Raw genomic sequence first — 18,824 nt, 5'->3', positions numbered from 1 at the left:
CTTACAAGTCGTGGTGTTCCCATCCACTCGTGTTCCTTGTCCTGATAGGTGATAGATGTTTTGGTTTAGACTGTGCTGTTGAAATAGCCTTCGTGAGTTGCTGCAATGTGTCTTCCAGATAGCACATATGATAACCTTATTCCAGTGATGGTGGTGGGAGTCAGTATTTGAGGTTGGAAATATGCACCGATCAAGTGATTTGTTTTGGTAGGAACAGTGCCAAGCCTCTTGAAATTATTGGAACTGCATCCTTCAATGCAATTAGAGAATATTCCAGCATACCTAGGGTTTTTGTAGAATTTTAAACAGTAGTGAGACAAAATGAAGGCTCAAGCTTGTACAGAAGTTAAAGAGAGCAAGTTAAATAGACAAGGCAGGCAAGAGCACAGCAGGGAATGAGGGAAGACTGATGAATTAAACTGCTTTTATTTCATTGCAAGAGACTTGACAGGTAAAGCAGGTAAACTCAGTGCTTGGATGTGAACATGGGACTGAGGTATCATAGCTCTTACAGAACAATGGCTTAAGGATAGACAGGACTGACAGATCAATATTCCAGGGTACAGATGCTACAGGAAGGATGGAGGGGCAGGAGAGAGGAAAGGCAATGGTGTATTTGATTAGGGAAAACATCATGGCAGTGCTTAGAGAAGATAATCCTGAGGGATTATCCACTAAAAGTATATGGGTGGAACTGACAAATAAGAAGAGGGTGATCACTTTGGTGGGATTGTACCATGCCCCCCCCCCCCACCCACCGTGGGAAATTGAAGAATAAATATCTTCAGGAGATCGCAGATAGCTATAAGAATAATAGGGTTATAATAGTAGGGAATACAACTTTCCAAACAGACTGCGACTGCCATAGTGTTAAGGGCTTGGATGGGGAGGAATTTGTTAAGTGTGTTCAAGAAAACTTTCTCAATCAATATGTAGATGACCCTACTAGAAAAGGGACAAATCTCCTCTTAAGGAAATAAGAAAGGGCAAGTGACTGAGGTGTTAGTAGGGAGCAGTTTGGGACCAGTGACAATAATTCTATTTTAAAATAGTTATGGAAAAGGAGAGGTCTGGTCCACTAATTAAAGTTCTAAATTTGGGCACAGCCAATTTTAATGGTATTAGACAGGAACTTTCAAAACTTGATTAGGGGAGGCTGTTTGCAGGTAAGTGGACATCTGTCAAGTGGGAGGCTTTCAAAAGTGAGATAACAAGAGTCCAGGGCCAGCATGTTCCTGTTAGTATGAAGGGCAAGCCTGGCAGAAGCAGGGAACACTAGATGACTAGAGATATTAAGGATCTGGTCAAGAAAAAGGAGGAGGAATGTGACAAGTGTAGGCAGCTGAGATCAAGTGAATCCCTTGAGGAGTTTAGGAGGTATAGGAGTATACTTAAGAGGGAAATCAGGAGGGCAAAAAGGGGACATGAGGTAGCTTTGGCAGATAAGGTAAATGAGAAAGCAAAGAGATTCAAGTATATTAAGGACAAACAAGTAACTAGTGAGAGAATAGGGCCATTTAAAGTCCAAAGGTCATCTATATGTGGAGCCACGGGAGATGGGTGAGATCCAAAACAAATATTTCTCATCAATATTTAGCATGGTGAAAGATATGGAAGCTAGGAAACTTGGGGAAATAAATAGTGATGTCTTGAAAAGAGTCCACGTTATAGAAGAGGAAATGCCAAAGGTTTTAAAACATGTAAATGTAGATAAATCCCCAGGATCTGATCATGTGTATCCCAGGACATTATGAGAAGCTAGGGATAAAATTGTGGGGCCCCTAGCAGAGATATGTGTATTATCTACAGCCGCTTGTGAAGTGTGGGATGACTGGAGGTGGCTAAAGTTGTGCCATTATTTAAGAAAGGCTGCAAGGAAAAGACAGGGAACTATCGACTGGTTAGCCTAATGTCTGTAGTGGATAAGTTGTTGGAGGGGATTCTGAGAGACAGAATCTACACGCATTTGGAAAGACAAGGATTGATTAGGGATAGTCAGCATGGCTTTGTTCATGGGAAATTGTGTCTCATGAATTTGATTGAGTTTTTTGAAGAGGTGACCAAGAAGGTAGATGAAGATGGAGTGGTAGATATTGTCGACATAGATTTTAGCAAGGCTTTCGACATGGTTCCACATGGTAGACTGGTTAGTAAGGTTAGAGCACATGGGATCCAGGGAGAGCCAGCCAATTGGATACAAAATTGGCTAGACAGTAAGAGTCAGAGGGTGGTGGTAGAGAGTTGTTATACAGACTAGAGGCCTGTACCAGTGGTGTGCCGCAAGGAATGATGCCAGGTCCACTGTTGTTCATCATTTATATGAAGGATTTGGATGGGAATATGGGAGGCATAGTTAGTAAGCTTGTGGATGATACAAAAATTGGTGGTATAATGGACAGTGAAGAAGAGTACAATGGGACTTTGATCAACTGGTTCAGTGGGCTAAGAAATGGCAAATGGAATTGTAAGGTGTTGCATTTTGGTATGACAAACCAGGGTAGGACTTAATAAAAACCGAAAGAATTGTGGATGCTGTAAATCAGGAACAAAAACAGAAGTTGCTGGAAAAGCTCAGCTGGTCTGTCCACATCTGTGAAGAAAAAATCAGAGTTAACTTTTCAGTCTGGTGACCATACCTCAGAACCCTTGCTGTTCTAAGGAGGGGTCATGGGACCCAAACATTAACTCTTTCTTTTACAGATGCTGCCAGACCTGCTGAGTGTTTCCAGCAACTTCTGTTTTTGTTCCAGGGTAGGACTTGCACTGCTAATGGTAGGGCCTTGGGGAGTATTGTCAAACAGAGACCTGGGGTGCAGGTATCTTGTTTCATGAAAATGCTGTCACAGGTAGGATGGTGAAGAAGACATTTGGCACGCTTGCCACCATTGGTCAGAGCATTGAGCACAGGAGTTGGGACATTATGTTACAGCCGTATAAGACAATTCTAAGGCCACATTTGGAGTACTACATACAATTCTGGTCACCCTGCTATGTTATTAAACTGGAAAGGGTGCAAAAATGGTTTACAAGGATGTTGCCGAGACCAGAAGACCAGGTGGGTCTAGATAGGCTGGGACTTTTCTCCCCTGGAGTGTAGGAGGCTGAGGGGTGACCTCATTGAGGTTTATAAAACTATTAAGAGCATTGATAAGGTGAATAGCCAAGGTCTTCTCCCCAGGGTAGGGGAGCCGAAAACCAGAGGGCATAGGTCTCTATGAGAGCTGAAAGGTTTAAGAAACTTGAAGGGCAACCTTTTCACACAGAGGTTGGTGTGTATATAGAATGAACTGTCAGAGGAAGTGATAGAGATGGGTAAGACATTTAAAGGACATTTAGACAGGTACATGGATTGCAAAGGTTTGGAGGGAAATGGGCCAAATGCAAACAAATGGGACTAATTTGATTTAGGAAACCTGATCGGCATGGATGAGCTGGGCCAAAGGGCTCGTTTCCGTGCTGTATGACTCTATGACATACACCAACTTTCTGCCTTGTAGCATATTGACTGCTTTGAGGAGTGAGGGTGAAGAATTTCCACTCTTTAGTTTGGGCTTGTAACCAAAGTCTTTATATGGTTATTCTGGTTAATTTGATCATGCGGTTTTAGCAATGTTAATGCATCAAGTGGAGGTGGTTAGATTTTCTGTTTTTTGAATGGCCATTGCTGGGCAATTTTGCAGCATGACAATTACTTAACACTTAGCTCGAGTCTAGATGTTGCCCAGATTGTGTTGCATACCAACATGGACAACTGCATTAACTGAGCAGTTGCAAATGGTAGTGGGCGGTATGCATTTATGATTGAACATCTCCATTACTGACCTTTTTAATAGACTGACGTTTGTTGATGAAGCAGTTGAAAGTTGGACTAGGACATTTCTTTGAAGACCACTTGCAGTGATGTCCTTGGGGGTGAAATGAATCGGCTTCAATAACCTCAATTATTTTTTTTCTTTGATTCTTATTGACTTTGATTTGGCTCTTTGATGCCACATTTAATCAAATGTTGCTTGGTTCAGACAGTCGCTCTCTTCTCACCTCTGGAATTTAGCTCTTTTGTCCATGTTTAGACCAAGGTGTAATGACACCTGGAGCCAAGAAACAAGACAGGAAGCAAATTAACATTGGTGAACAGGTAATTGTTGAGTAACAAAAAGGGGAGGCAATGACCTAGTGGTATTATCGCTAGACTGTTAATCCAGAGACCCAGATAATGTTCCAGGGACCCGGGTTCGAATCACGCCATGGCAGATGGTGGAATTTGAATTCAATAAATATCTGGAATTAAGAATCTAATGATGACCGTGAATCCATTGCTGATTGTTGGAAAAACCCATCTGGTTCACTGTCTTCCTTTAGGGAAGGAAACTGCCAACCTTACCTGGTCTGGCCTACATGTGACTCCAGACCCACAGCAATGTGGTTGACTCTTAACTGCTTTCTGGGCAATTAAGGATGGGCAATAAATGCTGCCTAGCCAGTGATGCCCTCATCCCGTGAATGAATAAAAAAACCTGCTGCTTGATATTTTTTTTTAATTGACAATCTTAGTCATTTTATTGACGTTTGAGAGCAGATTTATTGGGCACTACTGGCTGACTTAGATTTGTTCTGCTTTTTTTTTAGATAGGACAAACCTAGGAAATTTTCTATGTTGTTGGCTAAATATCATTATTGCAACTGCCCTGCAAAACTTGGGTAATGTAACTTGTTCTATGCATACTGAAGAAGGGAATCAGGAGGGCGAAAAGGGGGCACGAAATAACTTTGGCTGAGAAGATTAGGGTGAATCCAAAGAGATTCTTTAAATATATTAAAGGAAAAAGAATACCAGAGAGAGAATAGGACCCCTCAAGGACCAAAGTGGACATGTATGTGTGGAACCGCAGGAGATGAGCGAGGTCCTCAATGAATATTTCTCCTCTGTGTTTACCGTGGAGAAAGACATATGAAGACTTGCGGAAGTTAGTGCCAATATCTTGGGGATAGTCCATTATCACAGGAAAAGAGGTATTGGAAGTATTAGAATGTATAAAGGTGGATAAATCTCCTGGTCCTGACCAGATATATCCAAGAAGCTTACAAGAAACTCGAGAAGAAATTGCGGAGACACTGGCTGATATATTTGCATCATCGTTAGCCACGGGTGAGGTCACAGAAGACTGGAAGGTAGCGAATGTTGTGCCCTTATTCAAGAAGGGCTGCAAAGAAAAATCTGGGAATTATAGACTAGTAAGCCCAACATCTGTTGTAGATAAATTATTTGAGAAAATTCTGAGGGATAAGATATGCATGCGTTTGGAAAGACAGAGTTTGATTAGGAGTAGTCAGCATGGCTTCATGCGTGGGAGATCATGCCTCTCAAATTTGTTAGAATTCTTTGATGAAGTGACCAGGATGTTTGATGAGGGCAGGGTGGTAGACATACTCTATAGATTTCACTAAGGCCTTTGATAGGGTTCCACGTGTAGGTTGCTCTGGAAGGTTAGATCGCATAGATTTCAGGGAGAGCTAGCAAATTGGATACATGATTAGCTTGATGGTAGGAAGCAGAGAGTAATAGTGGAAGGATGCTTGTTGGACTGGAGGCCTATAACTAGTGGTATGCCTCGGGGGTCAGTGCTAGGCCCATTGCTGTTTGTTAGCTATTTCAATGATTTGGATGAGAATGTACCAGGCATGATTAGTAAGTTTACGGATGACACTAAAATTGGCAGTATCATGTACAGTGAGGAAGGTTATCAGAAATTGCTGCAGGATCTTGATCAGCTGGAGAAGTGGGCCGAAAAATAGAGTTTAATATAGATAAGTGTGAGGTGTTGCATTTTGGAAAGTCAAATCAAGGTCGAAGTTTCATTGTGAATGGTAGGGCCTTAAGGAGTGTAGTGGAACAAAGAGACCTTGGAGTTCAGGTGCACGGTTCTCTGAAAGTGGAGTCACAGGTAGACAGGACAGTGAAGAAGGCTTTTGGCACACTGGCCTTCATCAGTCAGGGTATTGAGTATAGAAGTTGGGAAGTTATGTTGCAGTTATACAGGACGTTGGTGAGGCCGCGCTTGGAAAATTGTGTTCAGTTTGGTCACCTTGCTATAGGACGGATAGAGTTTCAGAGAAATTTACAAGGATGTTTTCGGGTCTCAAGGGACTGAGTTATAGGGAGAAGTTGGATAAGCTTTTTCTTTAGTGCGTAGGAGACTGAGGGGGTGATCTTATAGAACTGTATAAGATCATGACAGGCATGGATAGGGTGAATGCACTCAGTCTTTTTCCCAGGGTTGTGGAATTGAGGACTAGAGGCCTAAGGTAAGAGGGGTAAGAATACATGGGAACCTGAGAGGCAAATCTTTTACCCAGAGGATGGTACACATATGGAATGAACTCGCAGGGGAAGTGGCTGAGGCGATTACATTAATGACATTTAAAAGGCATTTTGACAAATACATGGATAGGAAAGGTTTAGAAGAGTATGGGCCAAGTGTAGGGAAATGGTGTTAGCATGGATGGACATTTTGGTCGGCATGGACTAGTTTGGGGCCGAAGGGCCTGTCTCCGTGCTGTAGGACTCTATGACATACATCCTCTACTATTGGCAGGATGTTGCCAGGGCCCATACCATTCAACCCTTTTTTGAAATCAAGATGAATTACTTAATTCGTCTGAAGATTGATATCTGTGATGCTAGGGATCTTGGCAGGAGTATTCATTTGGTAACTCTGGCTGAAGATAGTTACAAATGTGTCAGCTTTTTCTTTTACACTGATGTGTTAGATTCCCCATTCCTGAGAATAAGTATGTTTGTGGAATCTCTACTACCGGCTAGATGTTGAAGTTTCCGCTACCATTCGCAATTGATGGGCAGAACTCCAAGTGTGATCTGTTGATTCTGTAGTCTTTTATGTCACCAGCATAGTCTAATCCATATTCTTCAGAAGTTGGCAAGAATATAGTTGCACCTTCAACAGGTTTTCACCTCACTTTTAAGTATTCTCTTAGATTTGCTAGCATACTATTCTACATTCCTCACTGAATCAGGAGGAACCATTGGGAGGCTTCAGGAAGATGATCGAAAGAATGATGTGCTGCAATCTAAAGTTATGCGTTTGCTGGTAGTCTGCAGTATATCATGGATGCTCACTTTTGATCTACTAGATTTGTTCTGAACCTGTCCTATTTAGCATGACAATAATCGTGGTCAGCTCACTTAATTGACTGGATGGCTGGTTTGTGATGCAAAGTGATGCCAACAACATGGTTTTAATTCCCACATTGGCTGACATTACCAAGAAGGACTCTACTTCTCAACCTTTCCTCTCACCTGAGGTATGGTGTCCCTGAGGTCAAACTCAACCACCCGTCATCTCTCTCTAATGAGAGAGTAGTCCCATGGTCCCGTTGGACTATACTGACTTTACCTTTACCTTTAATCCCTTACAACATGGCAAATAATATCCTCAATGTTAAGATGGGACTTTGTCTCTATATTTCCAATTAATCTGTTGTTGGTAACAATAGCTTAAGGATTAGTGAGGGCCTGGATACTGGGAGAACTTTCTGTATTTCAAACAGTTCCGCAGAAGCTTTAACATACACCTGAACCAACGTGACAGGAAGGGTGGCCTCAGATTGGTATCTCATTCGCAGGATGGTTTCTCAGACAACTCATAATTCACTCAGTACTGAATGATGATGTTAAACAATATTATTTGTTCAATATCTGAAATCAGGCTTTGCAGCTAGTTTCTCTAGCCACAGATGTTGTCAAACCTGCTGCGTTTCTCCAGCACTTCATGCAATAATTTGCTTCTATTTACCTATCCCAATATTAATTAGAATTTTGTTTGAATATAGGGTAAGGATTTGGAAGAATTTATGAAATGAGTTCAGGAGAACTTCCTTGATCAATATGTTGTTGGTCCAGCTAGAAAGGGGGCAATTCCTACTGTCCTAGGGAACGAGTGAACCGAATGTCTGTGAAGAAATATTTAAGTAATCATCACACCGTAAGATTTAGACTCATAATGAAGAAGGACCTATCTCACACTTGTAGATGTTCACAGCACAAAAAGAAGCCATTTCACCCATCTTGTTTGCACCAATCAACAAAGGTCTGTCTACACTAATCTCATTTTCCATAGCCTTGGAGGCTATGGCATTGCAATTGGATTTCAAAATATTGCTTAAATGTTTCAAGAGTTGCTGACTGAACCACCCTTTCAGGCAATGAGTTTCTGACCTTCATCACGCTAAGTGTGGGGAGGGCATGTTAGTTGGTGGCTAAAGCACCACCTACACTGGCAGGATGGTTCACCTAATCACCTGCCAATCAGCTTTTTAAGAACTAACAGCCGAGCGAGGGCTCTGCACTGAAATAGCCAGGTGCAAGTACTCCCTCATAGTTGCACCTTCTAGTTTCTAAAACTACTGGACAAGACCTTATACTTTGGGATCCAGTGGTGAGAAGATAAGCTTTTTTTCTTCAAGTCATGGTTTAGGGTAGCAGGGAGAGCGGTATCAGGGAGGTCCAAGGCAAAGGCATGGAGGGGGCTTTCAGAGGGCCCATCCTCTTGTCCGAATTCCATGCTTTCAGTTCTTCCCAGATTGGCAGGTGATTGGAGAGATGGCAAGTTTAGGTCCTTTAATTGACCACTTAAAGGCCTTAATTGCTAGCATACTCTGCCCATCTCTAATTATTTCTTTGATCCAGTGGTTTTCTTGACTAGTTCAGAGGTCAGTAATTGAATCAGCCACATTCCTGTGTTTCAGTAGTCATATTTAGGCCTGATAAGGTAAAGACAACAGATCTTCTTCCCTAACAGGCATCATAACGAACCAGATGGCCCAACAATGATGACTTCATGGTCATCGTTACCGAGACTAACTTTATGTTCCATATATGTTAATTGAATTTGCACCAGCTGCGTGGTGGGAATTGAACTCTGTATTCCCCTGGGCTTATAGAATTCAAGTATAGTAGTATTACCATCACACCTTAGTCTCCTACTACAGTCATTATCACTTTGCTATTTGTAGGAACTTGCTGTGGACAAATTAGTTGCCGCTTTTCCTGTGCTTCAGCTGTGGCTGTATTTCATATGTACTGAATTGGCTATAATGTGCTATGGACCATCTTGTGGTTGTGAAATGTACTATATTAAAAGCAACTGTTTTTTCATGTACTTCTTTGTTCATAATTTGTCTTAGGTCTTCCTTAAGTCAATTACCTGTGAAATATTTTATTTTTAAAACGTGTTAAACCAATAATCTTGCCTGTTATCATTAGTAACTCTCTTGCTTCTGAGTCAGTAGGTTCAAGTCCAAATACAGAGTTGTTGGCACACTAATCCAAGCTCATGTTCCAATGCAGTACTCCCTCATAGTTGCAAGTATCTTCTTTTTGATGAGATGTTAAACCAAGGATTTATTATCCTTCTCAAGTGGATGTAAAAATTAAATGGCGCTATTTTGAAAAGTGCAAGGAAATAATCCGCTGCTGTCCTGGCCAATATTTATCTCTCTGTCAACATCAATGAAAATAAAATGATTTGATCATTAGCGCATTGCTGTTTTTAGGCACTAGCTACATGTAGTTTGGTTGCTGCATGACTTACAGTACAACTTAACTCCATTTCAAAAAGTACTTCATTGGCTGTAAAGTGCTTTGGGTTATCCTAAGATCATAGAAGACACTCTACGAGAGTGAACGAAACAAAAGAAGAAATTGCTGGAAAAACAGAGCTGGCAGCATCTGTAGAGAGAGAAACAGTATTAATGTTTGAGTTCAGTGACCTTTGGTCAGAAGTTGGAGGTAGCAAGAACTACAGATGCTGGAGTCAGAATCAACACAGAGTGGAGCTGGTGGAACACAGCAGGTCAGGCAGCATCAGAGGAGTAGGAAAGGAGTAAGAAAGAATTCTGAAGAAGGGTCCTGACCCGAAATGTTGACTTTCCTACGCCTCTGATGCTACCTGACCTGCTGTGTTCCGCCAGTTCCACACTGTGTCGACTTTGGTCAGAACTGTCGTTTTTGTTTCAGATTTCCAGTATCTGCATTCTTCATTTTTATCTGCAAGGGCAAATGTTCCTTTCAATAGGATTTCATTGATTCATTTTGCAATAAACACTGGATAAATAATTACTTTTCATTATTGCAGTAGAGGCCTAATCCAGGATATATTTTTATTCATGTATTATTTTTAGCAAAAGTGGATACCGCTTGTTCTCAGTAAATGGTAGAAATTGTACATCTCCACTTGTAAAATAGCATTGTATGTGTTTTTCACTAAACTTAGGACACTAAGAGAAAACTAACTCCCTTCTCAGCCTACTAGTTCTGTTTAGCTGTTTAAGGTAAATTTGGTTTTTCTTGCTGTTTAAAAAAAACTGTAAGTAATTTATCGATGCAAACTGTTTGCATCAAACGGTTTAGGTGTTAATGAACCTATGTACTTTAAATGGGCAGTAGTTTAAATGCTAACCTGAAGTAACTATTCTTAACTTTGAAAGCATTAGTTTCATTACAGGACTGCATTTTGGCAACTGACACGTGCACAGATCCAATGTTTAGAATTGTTAAATTATAATTTAGCACAACATTATTCCCATTATTAACTGCAAGCCCTAGTCCAGGAGTTGAAATCCTTTTCTTGCTCTATCCAGTAAAAGCTATATTCTGGATCAGAATTATTTTTCAGTAAAAGGCAGGCTGTAAATCCGTTTTCAATGCAACAGTCAAATCCTAATTTGTAGAGCCTGCATCAGATTAAGATATTCAGCCGTTTCAGTGCAATGATACTATTATATTTTATTCTCCAATTATTTGTATGTTAGCAATTGTGTCAATGGTCTTGACTCCAGTTCTGTGATTGTAGGTCAATGGTTAAACTGTGTTTAGTGCTCAGATTCAAATACTTTAATGAAGTTTTGAAATTTCAAAGAAATAATTCCATAATTTGGAAATGAATGGGTATTGATTTTGGATGTTAACACTCTATGCTTGAATCAGGTCTTGGATTATGCAGTAAGCATTAAATAATCAAATACACCAGTTATAATCTGCCCATTGGTAAAATTGTAATAGTGGCACGTGAGTGCAGGAAAAGAAAATTGCCTGTTCAAGGCACATGCAACTGGAAAAACTTAGACAGACTGAAACATATGTAAACCATCCCATTTTATTATTGACATGATTACGCTCGAGAAAAATTTTTGCCTCCAAGTTGCTTTGGTGATGGTATTGAATGTCTCATGTATAGTAATCTATATGGTAAATGGCCACAGAAGGGCACATGAAAGATAGAGATACTCCTGACAGCTGTAACTTTGAAAACCATTCAAGAAAACTAAATACAACTCATTTTGTGGCAAACATTGGGTGGTATGGGGTGTGAGCGATGTGAGCTATGGTGAAATATGTGGCAGAATCAAGTGAGAAGTCTACATATAGTGAGAAGTGAGGATGTGGGTGGTTAATGACCACAACAGGTATGGTCACCTCATTTTCTAGGGGGTAGTTGGAAAATGTGTGCAGGTATATCTAGTCAAGTTGGTTGGAGAAGTTTGAACCCTGTAGGTTTTATAGGATGAGCTCTAGGAAGGGGATATGGATGTTTAGGGAAATTGCCAGTATATTCAGGCTTAGGTTGGAAGCCACTGGCTGAAGAGCTGTTATTATCACCTTCCATCATAATGAAAATCAAAAGTGTGCAATGGGGAAGAAAATGGCTGCGAATACATTTGAAGTTGGTGGGGTAACTCGACTGCAAGGGAGGAGACTACTTAAACACTGGCCACAAGACTTTCAAGGGGAAAGAGCATTAGTCGCAGGCCCATACAATGGGCCCCACACAGGTACCCAGTCTGCCTATTTGCTGACAATGTTACAGCAGTTGCCATTGCTGGGCAACTCTTTAGCAGCTATGCCTTGGCTCATAGAGGGAGCTAAACATTAGAGGTAGTGGATGAGGAAGGACAGAAGTGTCACCATGACCCAATGCCACGTGTACCCATTGTTCCTCCTGCTTCTACATGGTGCAGTAAGCTCTCAGCACTGATCTCCATCCATGGAGCTGCTGGATGGTGAGAAGATGCATTTAGCACCTAAACAGATTCTCAAACACATGTAAGTTAATATTAGGAGCATTTATGCGTAGACTCAGTCACCCTTTTTCACCCATCGCATCAAAGTACCCTTGATAAATTTTCTTCCCTCCTTCCCACCACATCTTAGCATTCTCCCTGGTTCTGCACCTGGGATGGAGGGAATTTGCCCAGCTGTTAAGCCTATTGACCCTGGAGATTTGGGGGTCTTGCACTCAGAAAGCAGCTCACCATTACCTTCTCAAGGGAAACTAGGGGACAGGCAATAAATGCTGATCTGCCAGTGAAGCCCACTTGCGACAAACGAATCAGTCGTGTCAAGAGAGTCTTTCTTGGCTTGAATTTCCAAGGATCAGAAGGGGGAATGCAGGCTGGAGGTTGAGGATCTGGCCACCTCTGGAATGTCCTGAGAAGAGACTTATGAGAGGTCTATATATGCTTCAACCACTGGCTAGGTGTGTTCTGCACCACCCTGTCTCCTTGAGAGGAATGAGCACCTGGACTGTTGTCAAGGTTCCTTTGCCTTGTCACCAATCTTCAGACCTAGTGACCAATGGGTGATGGAATGAAAGTGTATGTACATCTCCAGCCTGTGGAGGTGCTGGACCTGACTCTCCTTGGCAGCCATCAACCTCTCCACATGGAGGCAAACAGGCGGCCACACGATTTGCTGCATTGCTGCAGCTTCTGGGCAGTGAGCGCCATTGCGTTCCATGTGCCTATTTGCTGGCACTGCTCAGCCCTGCACATTTGGATGAAGTTCTTGACTGCTTACATCACAAGGTCACCTCTAGCTGGAGATGAGGAGGTTCCTGGTCTTCAGCAGTCCTCTGAATGCAAGTGGCTTAAGGGTGTTTCTTCCTTGGCCAGTAGTGGAGCTGTTGTAGTGAAGTGCTCACCATATCTTTAACCCGCACACTGTATGTCTACAGTTCCCCCCAGAGGTGTCTGTATGTGGACTGTTAAGGGATGCAGGATGCATTCTTGCTGATGCTTCCTCTGGTGCCTCTGTACTTTTGTCCTCACAGCTGAGTATTTGTCTGCAGAGATTGTGGATAGCCTAACAGAACCTGTAAGACAAAGAGAGAGAAGGTGCCATAGCCAGTGGTTAGAAGTGGTGTGCAATGATTGAGTGTGACAGTGGGGCCATTGTGAGAGTTGCTGTGGAAGGAAGTGTGATAATTGCTTGTTTGGCAGGACATGAATGTTTTAGCATCTACACAGGAGTTGTCCCAGTCTTTTCCTGAGAAGGCTAGAATTCTCACCACACAGGGGATGAGGACGTGGATGTCTGCAATCCCTCCACCTCTACAGCTGTCTCTGTGCTGTTGTAGGCTGTTTTGTCAATGAGTGAGACTACAAGGGTAGCATGGCTGTTCATGCTGATTTGAATAGGGTAGGGTGATAAAATGTGTCAAGGGTTGGAGGATGCAGTACAGAGGACATGCAGAGTTTGTAGTGTGGAGGTTGGTGGGGTGTGGGTGGATGGGAGAGAGTGAGGGAAGGAAGGTGTTGTATGCAACAGCGAGAATGGCAAAGCATGAGCTTAGTGGGAGCTGGGTGCAGTGTCAGAAATAATATGCGTATGACATGGCAGAGAGGAGTGTGGCACTTACCCTGATTGCATGGAGATGATGATTTACCTTCTTGCACGGCTGGCTGTTTCTCCCCACCATGGAGGTGGCACTGACCCAGGTGGCGATCTTGGTCCAGACTGGCAGAGTCTAGTAGCATAGCTTACTCTCTCGGTCCTCCAGGAAGAGGACACCACTCCTCTTGACTGCAGCATCTGCCAAGGCTTCCAGGTCCCTTTGGTGAACTATGGTGCTATCTTCCCTTTCTCCAACATGTTCAGTGTCATTAGCTTTGTATTAAATCTATAGCCTTATTCTTGTTGAGAATTATGTTTGAACTCATAATTACCAATCACAGTAGCATAGTCATAAGTCCATAATCTTCTCATTTTTGCTAAAAGGAGTACAAGTAATTAACATTCCTGCTAAATGCTATAAAATCATTGCGTAAATATATGAAAGCAATTTATTATAAAAATACAGGAAGAATGATAACATATTTCCATTAAGTTTCCTGAATAGTCAGATGATGTAAGTTGTGATATTTAGTTTTGATGCAGACATTAGATGTATAATAATAGTTTTTCAATGTACAATACTCAGCACCTTTTGTTGGGCATAATGTATTTTTTAAAGTAACTTTACATTCATTATAACTGATCTTTATTGTAAAGTTTTACTGATTTAAGCATTAAATGTGGAACTATCCATTTATTTATTGCATAACAATGTGACAGTTCATGAAATCGTCTTTATACTTTGGTGGTATTAATTTTTGCAAATGGACCTGACCACATTTGTATTTACACACAGGCGAGCCCTGCCCCCATGATTGTAAACACAGAAACACTGGAGACAGTCCCATATGTAAGTATATCTCTTCAGGTATTGCACGATGGCTACAACAATTGCTTTTAATAAAACAAACAATATTTTTTCCACTGTTATGTCTTAGAATGCTCATGGCTTTGGAATTTGTTGCTAAAGAAATAGATTATAAAAGTAGAGAATGTTATTGCAACTCTACAAGGCATTGGTGAGACTGTATCTGGAGCTCTGTGTATAATTTTGTTCTAGTTATTTGAGGAAGGATGTAATTGCTTTGGAGGCTGTTCAGAGAAGGTTCACTAGATTAATTAAGAATTTTTTTTTGTGAGGAGAGATTGAGCAGTTTAGGCCTATATTCGCTAGAGTTTAGAAGAATGAATCTTATTGAGGTATATAGTGCCCTAAAGGGAATTAACAAAAGTAGATGTAGAGTAGATTCTTCCTCTTGTGTGGCAATCTCAAATGAGTGGTCATAGTTTTAGACTGAGGGGTAGCAGATTTAAAAGAAATGAGGATTAGTTTTCACAAAGGATTGTGAATCTGTAGAATTCACTAACCCAGAGCATTAAATAGCGAAGCAGGCTTGAGGGGCTGAATTGCTTACTCCTGCTCCTAGTTTTTACATTCTTATGCTTTTTTTAAATTTTCAAAATAAGCATTGCTGGGGATGACAGAGATAAATTATATCCTTTATTGTATCCTAGTTTTGTTTAAAAGCTGCAATTTTTCAGTATAGTGCAATGTGGAAAATAGAGCATATGCAAAATTGTATGCAAGTGTCAAATAGGATTAGAATATTTTCGTAGTCATAGAGTCATACAGCACGGAAACAGACCCTTCAGCCCAACCATTCCATGCCAACCATAATCCCAAACTAAACTAGTCCCACTTGCTTGTGCTCCAAACATTTCTTATTCATAAACTGATCTAAGTGTCTTTTAAACGTTGTAACTTCATCCACATCCACTACTTCCTCTGGCAGTTTATTCCACACATGAACCACTCTCTGTTAAAAAAATTGCCCCTCATGTCTTTTTTAAATTTTTTTTCCTTTTACGTCAGAAATATGCCCCCTAGTCTTAAACTCTGAATCACTCAATTTCTCTCTTGACCATCTGCACAAACTTCAGGTTAACTCAAAGTTCTAATATCTTTAGCAATGATGAAAATGACTATACCAGGTGTTCTTACCTGGAACGATAACATTTTATGAGAATGCTAAAAATTGCTGGATATAACAGTTAAAAGTAACAGATTCAACATTGTGCAGTCTCTATGTTCTTCCCTGAAAAGTTAAAAATTCAGGATCAGTTCTGTTCCCCTGTGATGGAAGAGGTTAAATTAAGTGCAGTTGAAGAGTTTCTTTAAAAAAATAGACTTACATCAATGGAGAGGGATGGACCAATGTTGGGGCGGGGAGGAGGTGGTGGGTGTGTGGGGTGGTGGGGTTTGGGAACCAATTTTCAATTTGTGGCATTTGGTAGCGCAATTAATGGATAGGGTATTTGGAATGAAAAGGTTAGGAGATCAGAGTGAAAAGTGCAGTGGATACTGATAGAGATGTAGGCTGGAATTTTCTAAAACAGTGGGGAGCTCGTTAGTATGTACACAGGGAGTTATATCTCTTAAGGTGGTTCTGGTCTGGGATCCATTAATGGGTTAAGTAATACATTTTTTAAATTCTTTCTGTCAAAGTGAACAACTTTGTATGTTCCCACATTATACTCCTTCTGCCAGATTTTTGTACGCTCACTTGACCTATCTATACCTGCTTGCATCTTCCTTATTCTTCTTCACAACCTAATTTCTTACCCAACTAAGTGTCATTTACAAATTTAGCTACAATGTCTTCACTCCCCTCACCTAAGTCATTGATATAAACTGTCAAAAGCTGATGCTCCAGCACAGATGCTTGTGGGACTTCACTCATCATATCCTGCCAATTAGAAAATAACCCATTAATGCATACACTGTTTTCTGACAGCTAGCCAATCTTTTATGCAGATTGCATTCAATCTTCTAGCCCGAGCCTCCTGAGACACTGGTGTTGAGATTTGTCAAGAGAACTTTTTGTTAATGGTATGTCAATTGTATTGTCAAGATTAAAAAATATGCTGGTGAAAGGATTACAAAATAAAAGAACTTAGATAAAGAAAGACTTCTGAGATACTGGATATTGGTGAGGGAGGAGGCAGATTCATGTATTGTTGCGTTATGTAGTAAATATATCTAGTATCAAATATGCAGATCAGTGTCTGGTTTCCTATTTCATTATCTAGCTTCAGAATGAATTAGCACTGATCTACTGCCTACAGCCATGGTTTTGGGAGATTTTTCTTTCATGTCTGTTCCACTTCCTCTGCCTTTGGAACAGCAGGAGGCTGAGATGTTGATCCCCTTGCTTCTGCTGGTGCAGTTGGCTTCGGTTTTCTCTTATACCTGGAGCAGCAGAGGTTGAGAGGGTACCTGATAGTGTTATAAATGGTAGATCGTGTCCTAAAAGGTAGATGTCCCTCTGAGGAAAAAACCCGAAACGCCCAAAGAGGATCACCTCACCCTATAATCTTTTCTTTTATTCGTTAACGGGATGAGGGCATCACTGGCTAGGCAGCACTTATTGCCCATCCCTAATTGCCCAGAGGGCAGTACAAAGCCAACCACATTGCTGTGGGTCTGGAGTCATATGTAGGCCAGACCAGGTAAGGATGGCAGTTTCCTTCCCTAAAGGACATTAGTGAACCAGGTAGGTTTTTCGCGACAATTGACAATTGATTCATGGTCATCATTAGATGCTTAATTCCAGATATTTTATTGAATTCAAACCCAGGTCCCCAGAATGTTTTCTAGCTCTCTGGATTAACAGTCCAGCGATAATACCACTAGGCCATTGCCTCCCCTATTGAAAGGAGTGTGAAAAGGGGTGTAACCTGTCTTTCAGCAACTTCTAGTGGTTAAGTCAAATAAATGCCTGACGCTCACTTTACAATCAACAAGTAACAATTTATTTATCTAACTCTAACAATGAACTAATTAACCAAACTATTAACAAATCAAACAAATCCCTTCTAACTACTAAATATTCCTGAATAACGCAAGATTCTAATGGTATGCTGTTCCAATAAATACAAGTCCCACTTATATAATAAAACAATAGAATTTAGTGTCTTGAAATTACAGCCAGGTTAACTCTTCCGGAATGTTCTGTGTCTTCCTCTGTCAATTGTTCCGTCAACTCTCAGGAATCTTAGCTAGGAGTGCCGTGGTACTGTTGTGAATAGATGGTGCTTTGTCTATTAGCTGAGAGCTGTTAACTCTAGCAGATGGCAGTTAGCTCTGCCGATTTTCCAACTGCCCCCTTCTTTTATGCCCCTAATGATATATCAATTTCTAACAATCAGATTGGTCCTAGGTTGTCAAAACCATCAGATTCAAATTTGATAGGTTTTTGGTATCTTAAGTGCTGCTTGGCCTACTAAAGGTACAGTCTTTCGATACAAATGTATCGGGTGCTCTCTCTGCTTGCAAACTTTCAAGCTGCTCAGAGACATCTCTAAGCATAGAAAAAGCACAGCCTTTTAAAGGGACCACACAATGCTTTCCCCTCTAGCATTTTACAAACACCAGCATTTTACAAGCACCAAATTCTAACGTCCTGCCTCCCAATCCACAAATACTCTACCCAACTTAGCAACAGTAGACTTATGATTATGAGAGACATAGCTAGGTTGGATAGGAAGGTACTTTTTCCAATAGTTAATAACTATGGGGCATAGCTTTAAGGTAAGAGGTAGAAGGCTAAGTGTTAAGAAAATACTTTGAAAATAACATGAAGGAATTGAGATAAATTGATTTCACTCTGTTTTCGGAAAAACAGTAAATGTAAAACACTGAATTAAAGTGCTTTTTGGTTCTGAGGCTTATGACTGCATCGTTCCTAACTAAATTTGCGATTACTAATTGCAACCACTTTTCAGGGGAATGCACAACAAAGGGCCATAATTTGCTATTAATTTGGACTCCATTGACTGTCTTGATAAAATCTCTATAACCAAGGTTAATGTGATACAATACAATATTAGAACTGAGAAACATTATTATAGCAGCATAGAACCTTTATTTAATGTGCAGTTGCAATTGACCTGAGAAAATTTTATGAAGGGTTGAAGAATGAAAAATTAAAACAAAAGCGATTTACAGCATTGGAACATGAATTACATGATAGATGCAAGCTTTTCAATTGTCGAAATACTATCAATAATGGGAAGAAATAAATACTGTACCAATGTAGAACTAATTTAGATATTGAATAAACAAGACTGAAGCATA

At 40.7% G+C, this 18,824-nt stretch overlaps 1 protein-coding gene across 1 annotated transcript in view; it reads left to right on the top strand.

Annotated features, from left to right (window-relative positions):
* The window catches only part of LOC109935037 (disks large homolog 2-like), an 890,971-nt gene that overhangs the window by 342,234 nt on the left and 529,913 nt on the right, over positions 1-18,824 (top strand). The window contains exon 8 of the mRNA XM_048598394.1: positions 14,484-14,537. Within this exon, the coding sequence (XP_048454351.1) occupies positions 14,484-14,537 (54 nt within the window). The remainder of the gene's footprint in view (positions 1-14,483; positions 14,538-18,824) is intronic.

Source organism: Rhincodon typus, chromosome 6 (genome assembly GCF_021869965.1).
Source record: "Rhincodon typus isolate 14 chromosome 6, sRhiTyp1.1, whole genome shotgun sequence".
Classification (NCBI taxonomy): Eukaryota; Metazoa; Chordata; class Chondrichthyes; order Orectolobiformes; family Rhincodontidae; genus Rhincodon; species Rhincodon typus.
Note: the sequence above shows the minus strand (reverse complement) of the source record. Positions and strands in the feature narration are given on the sequence as shown.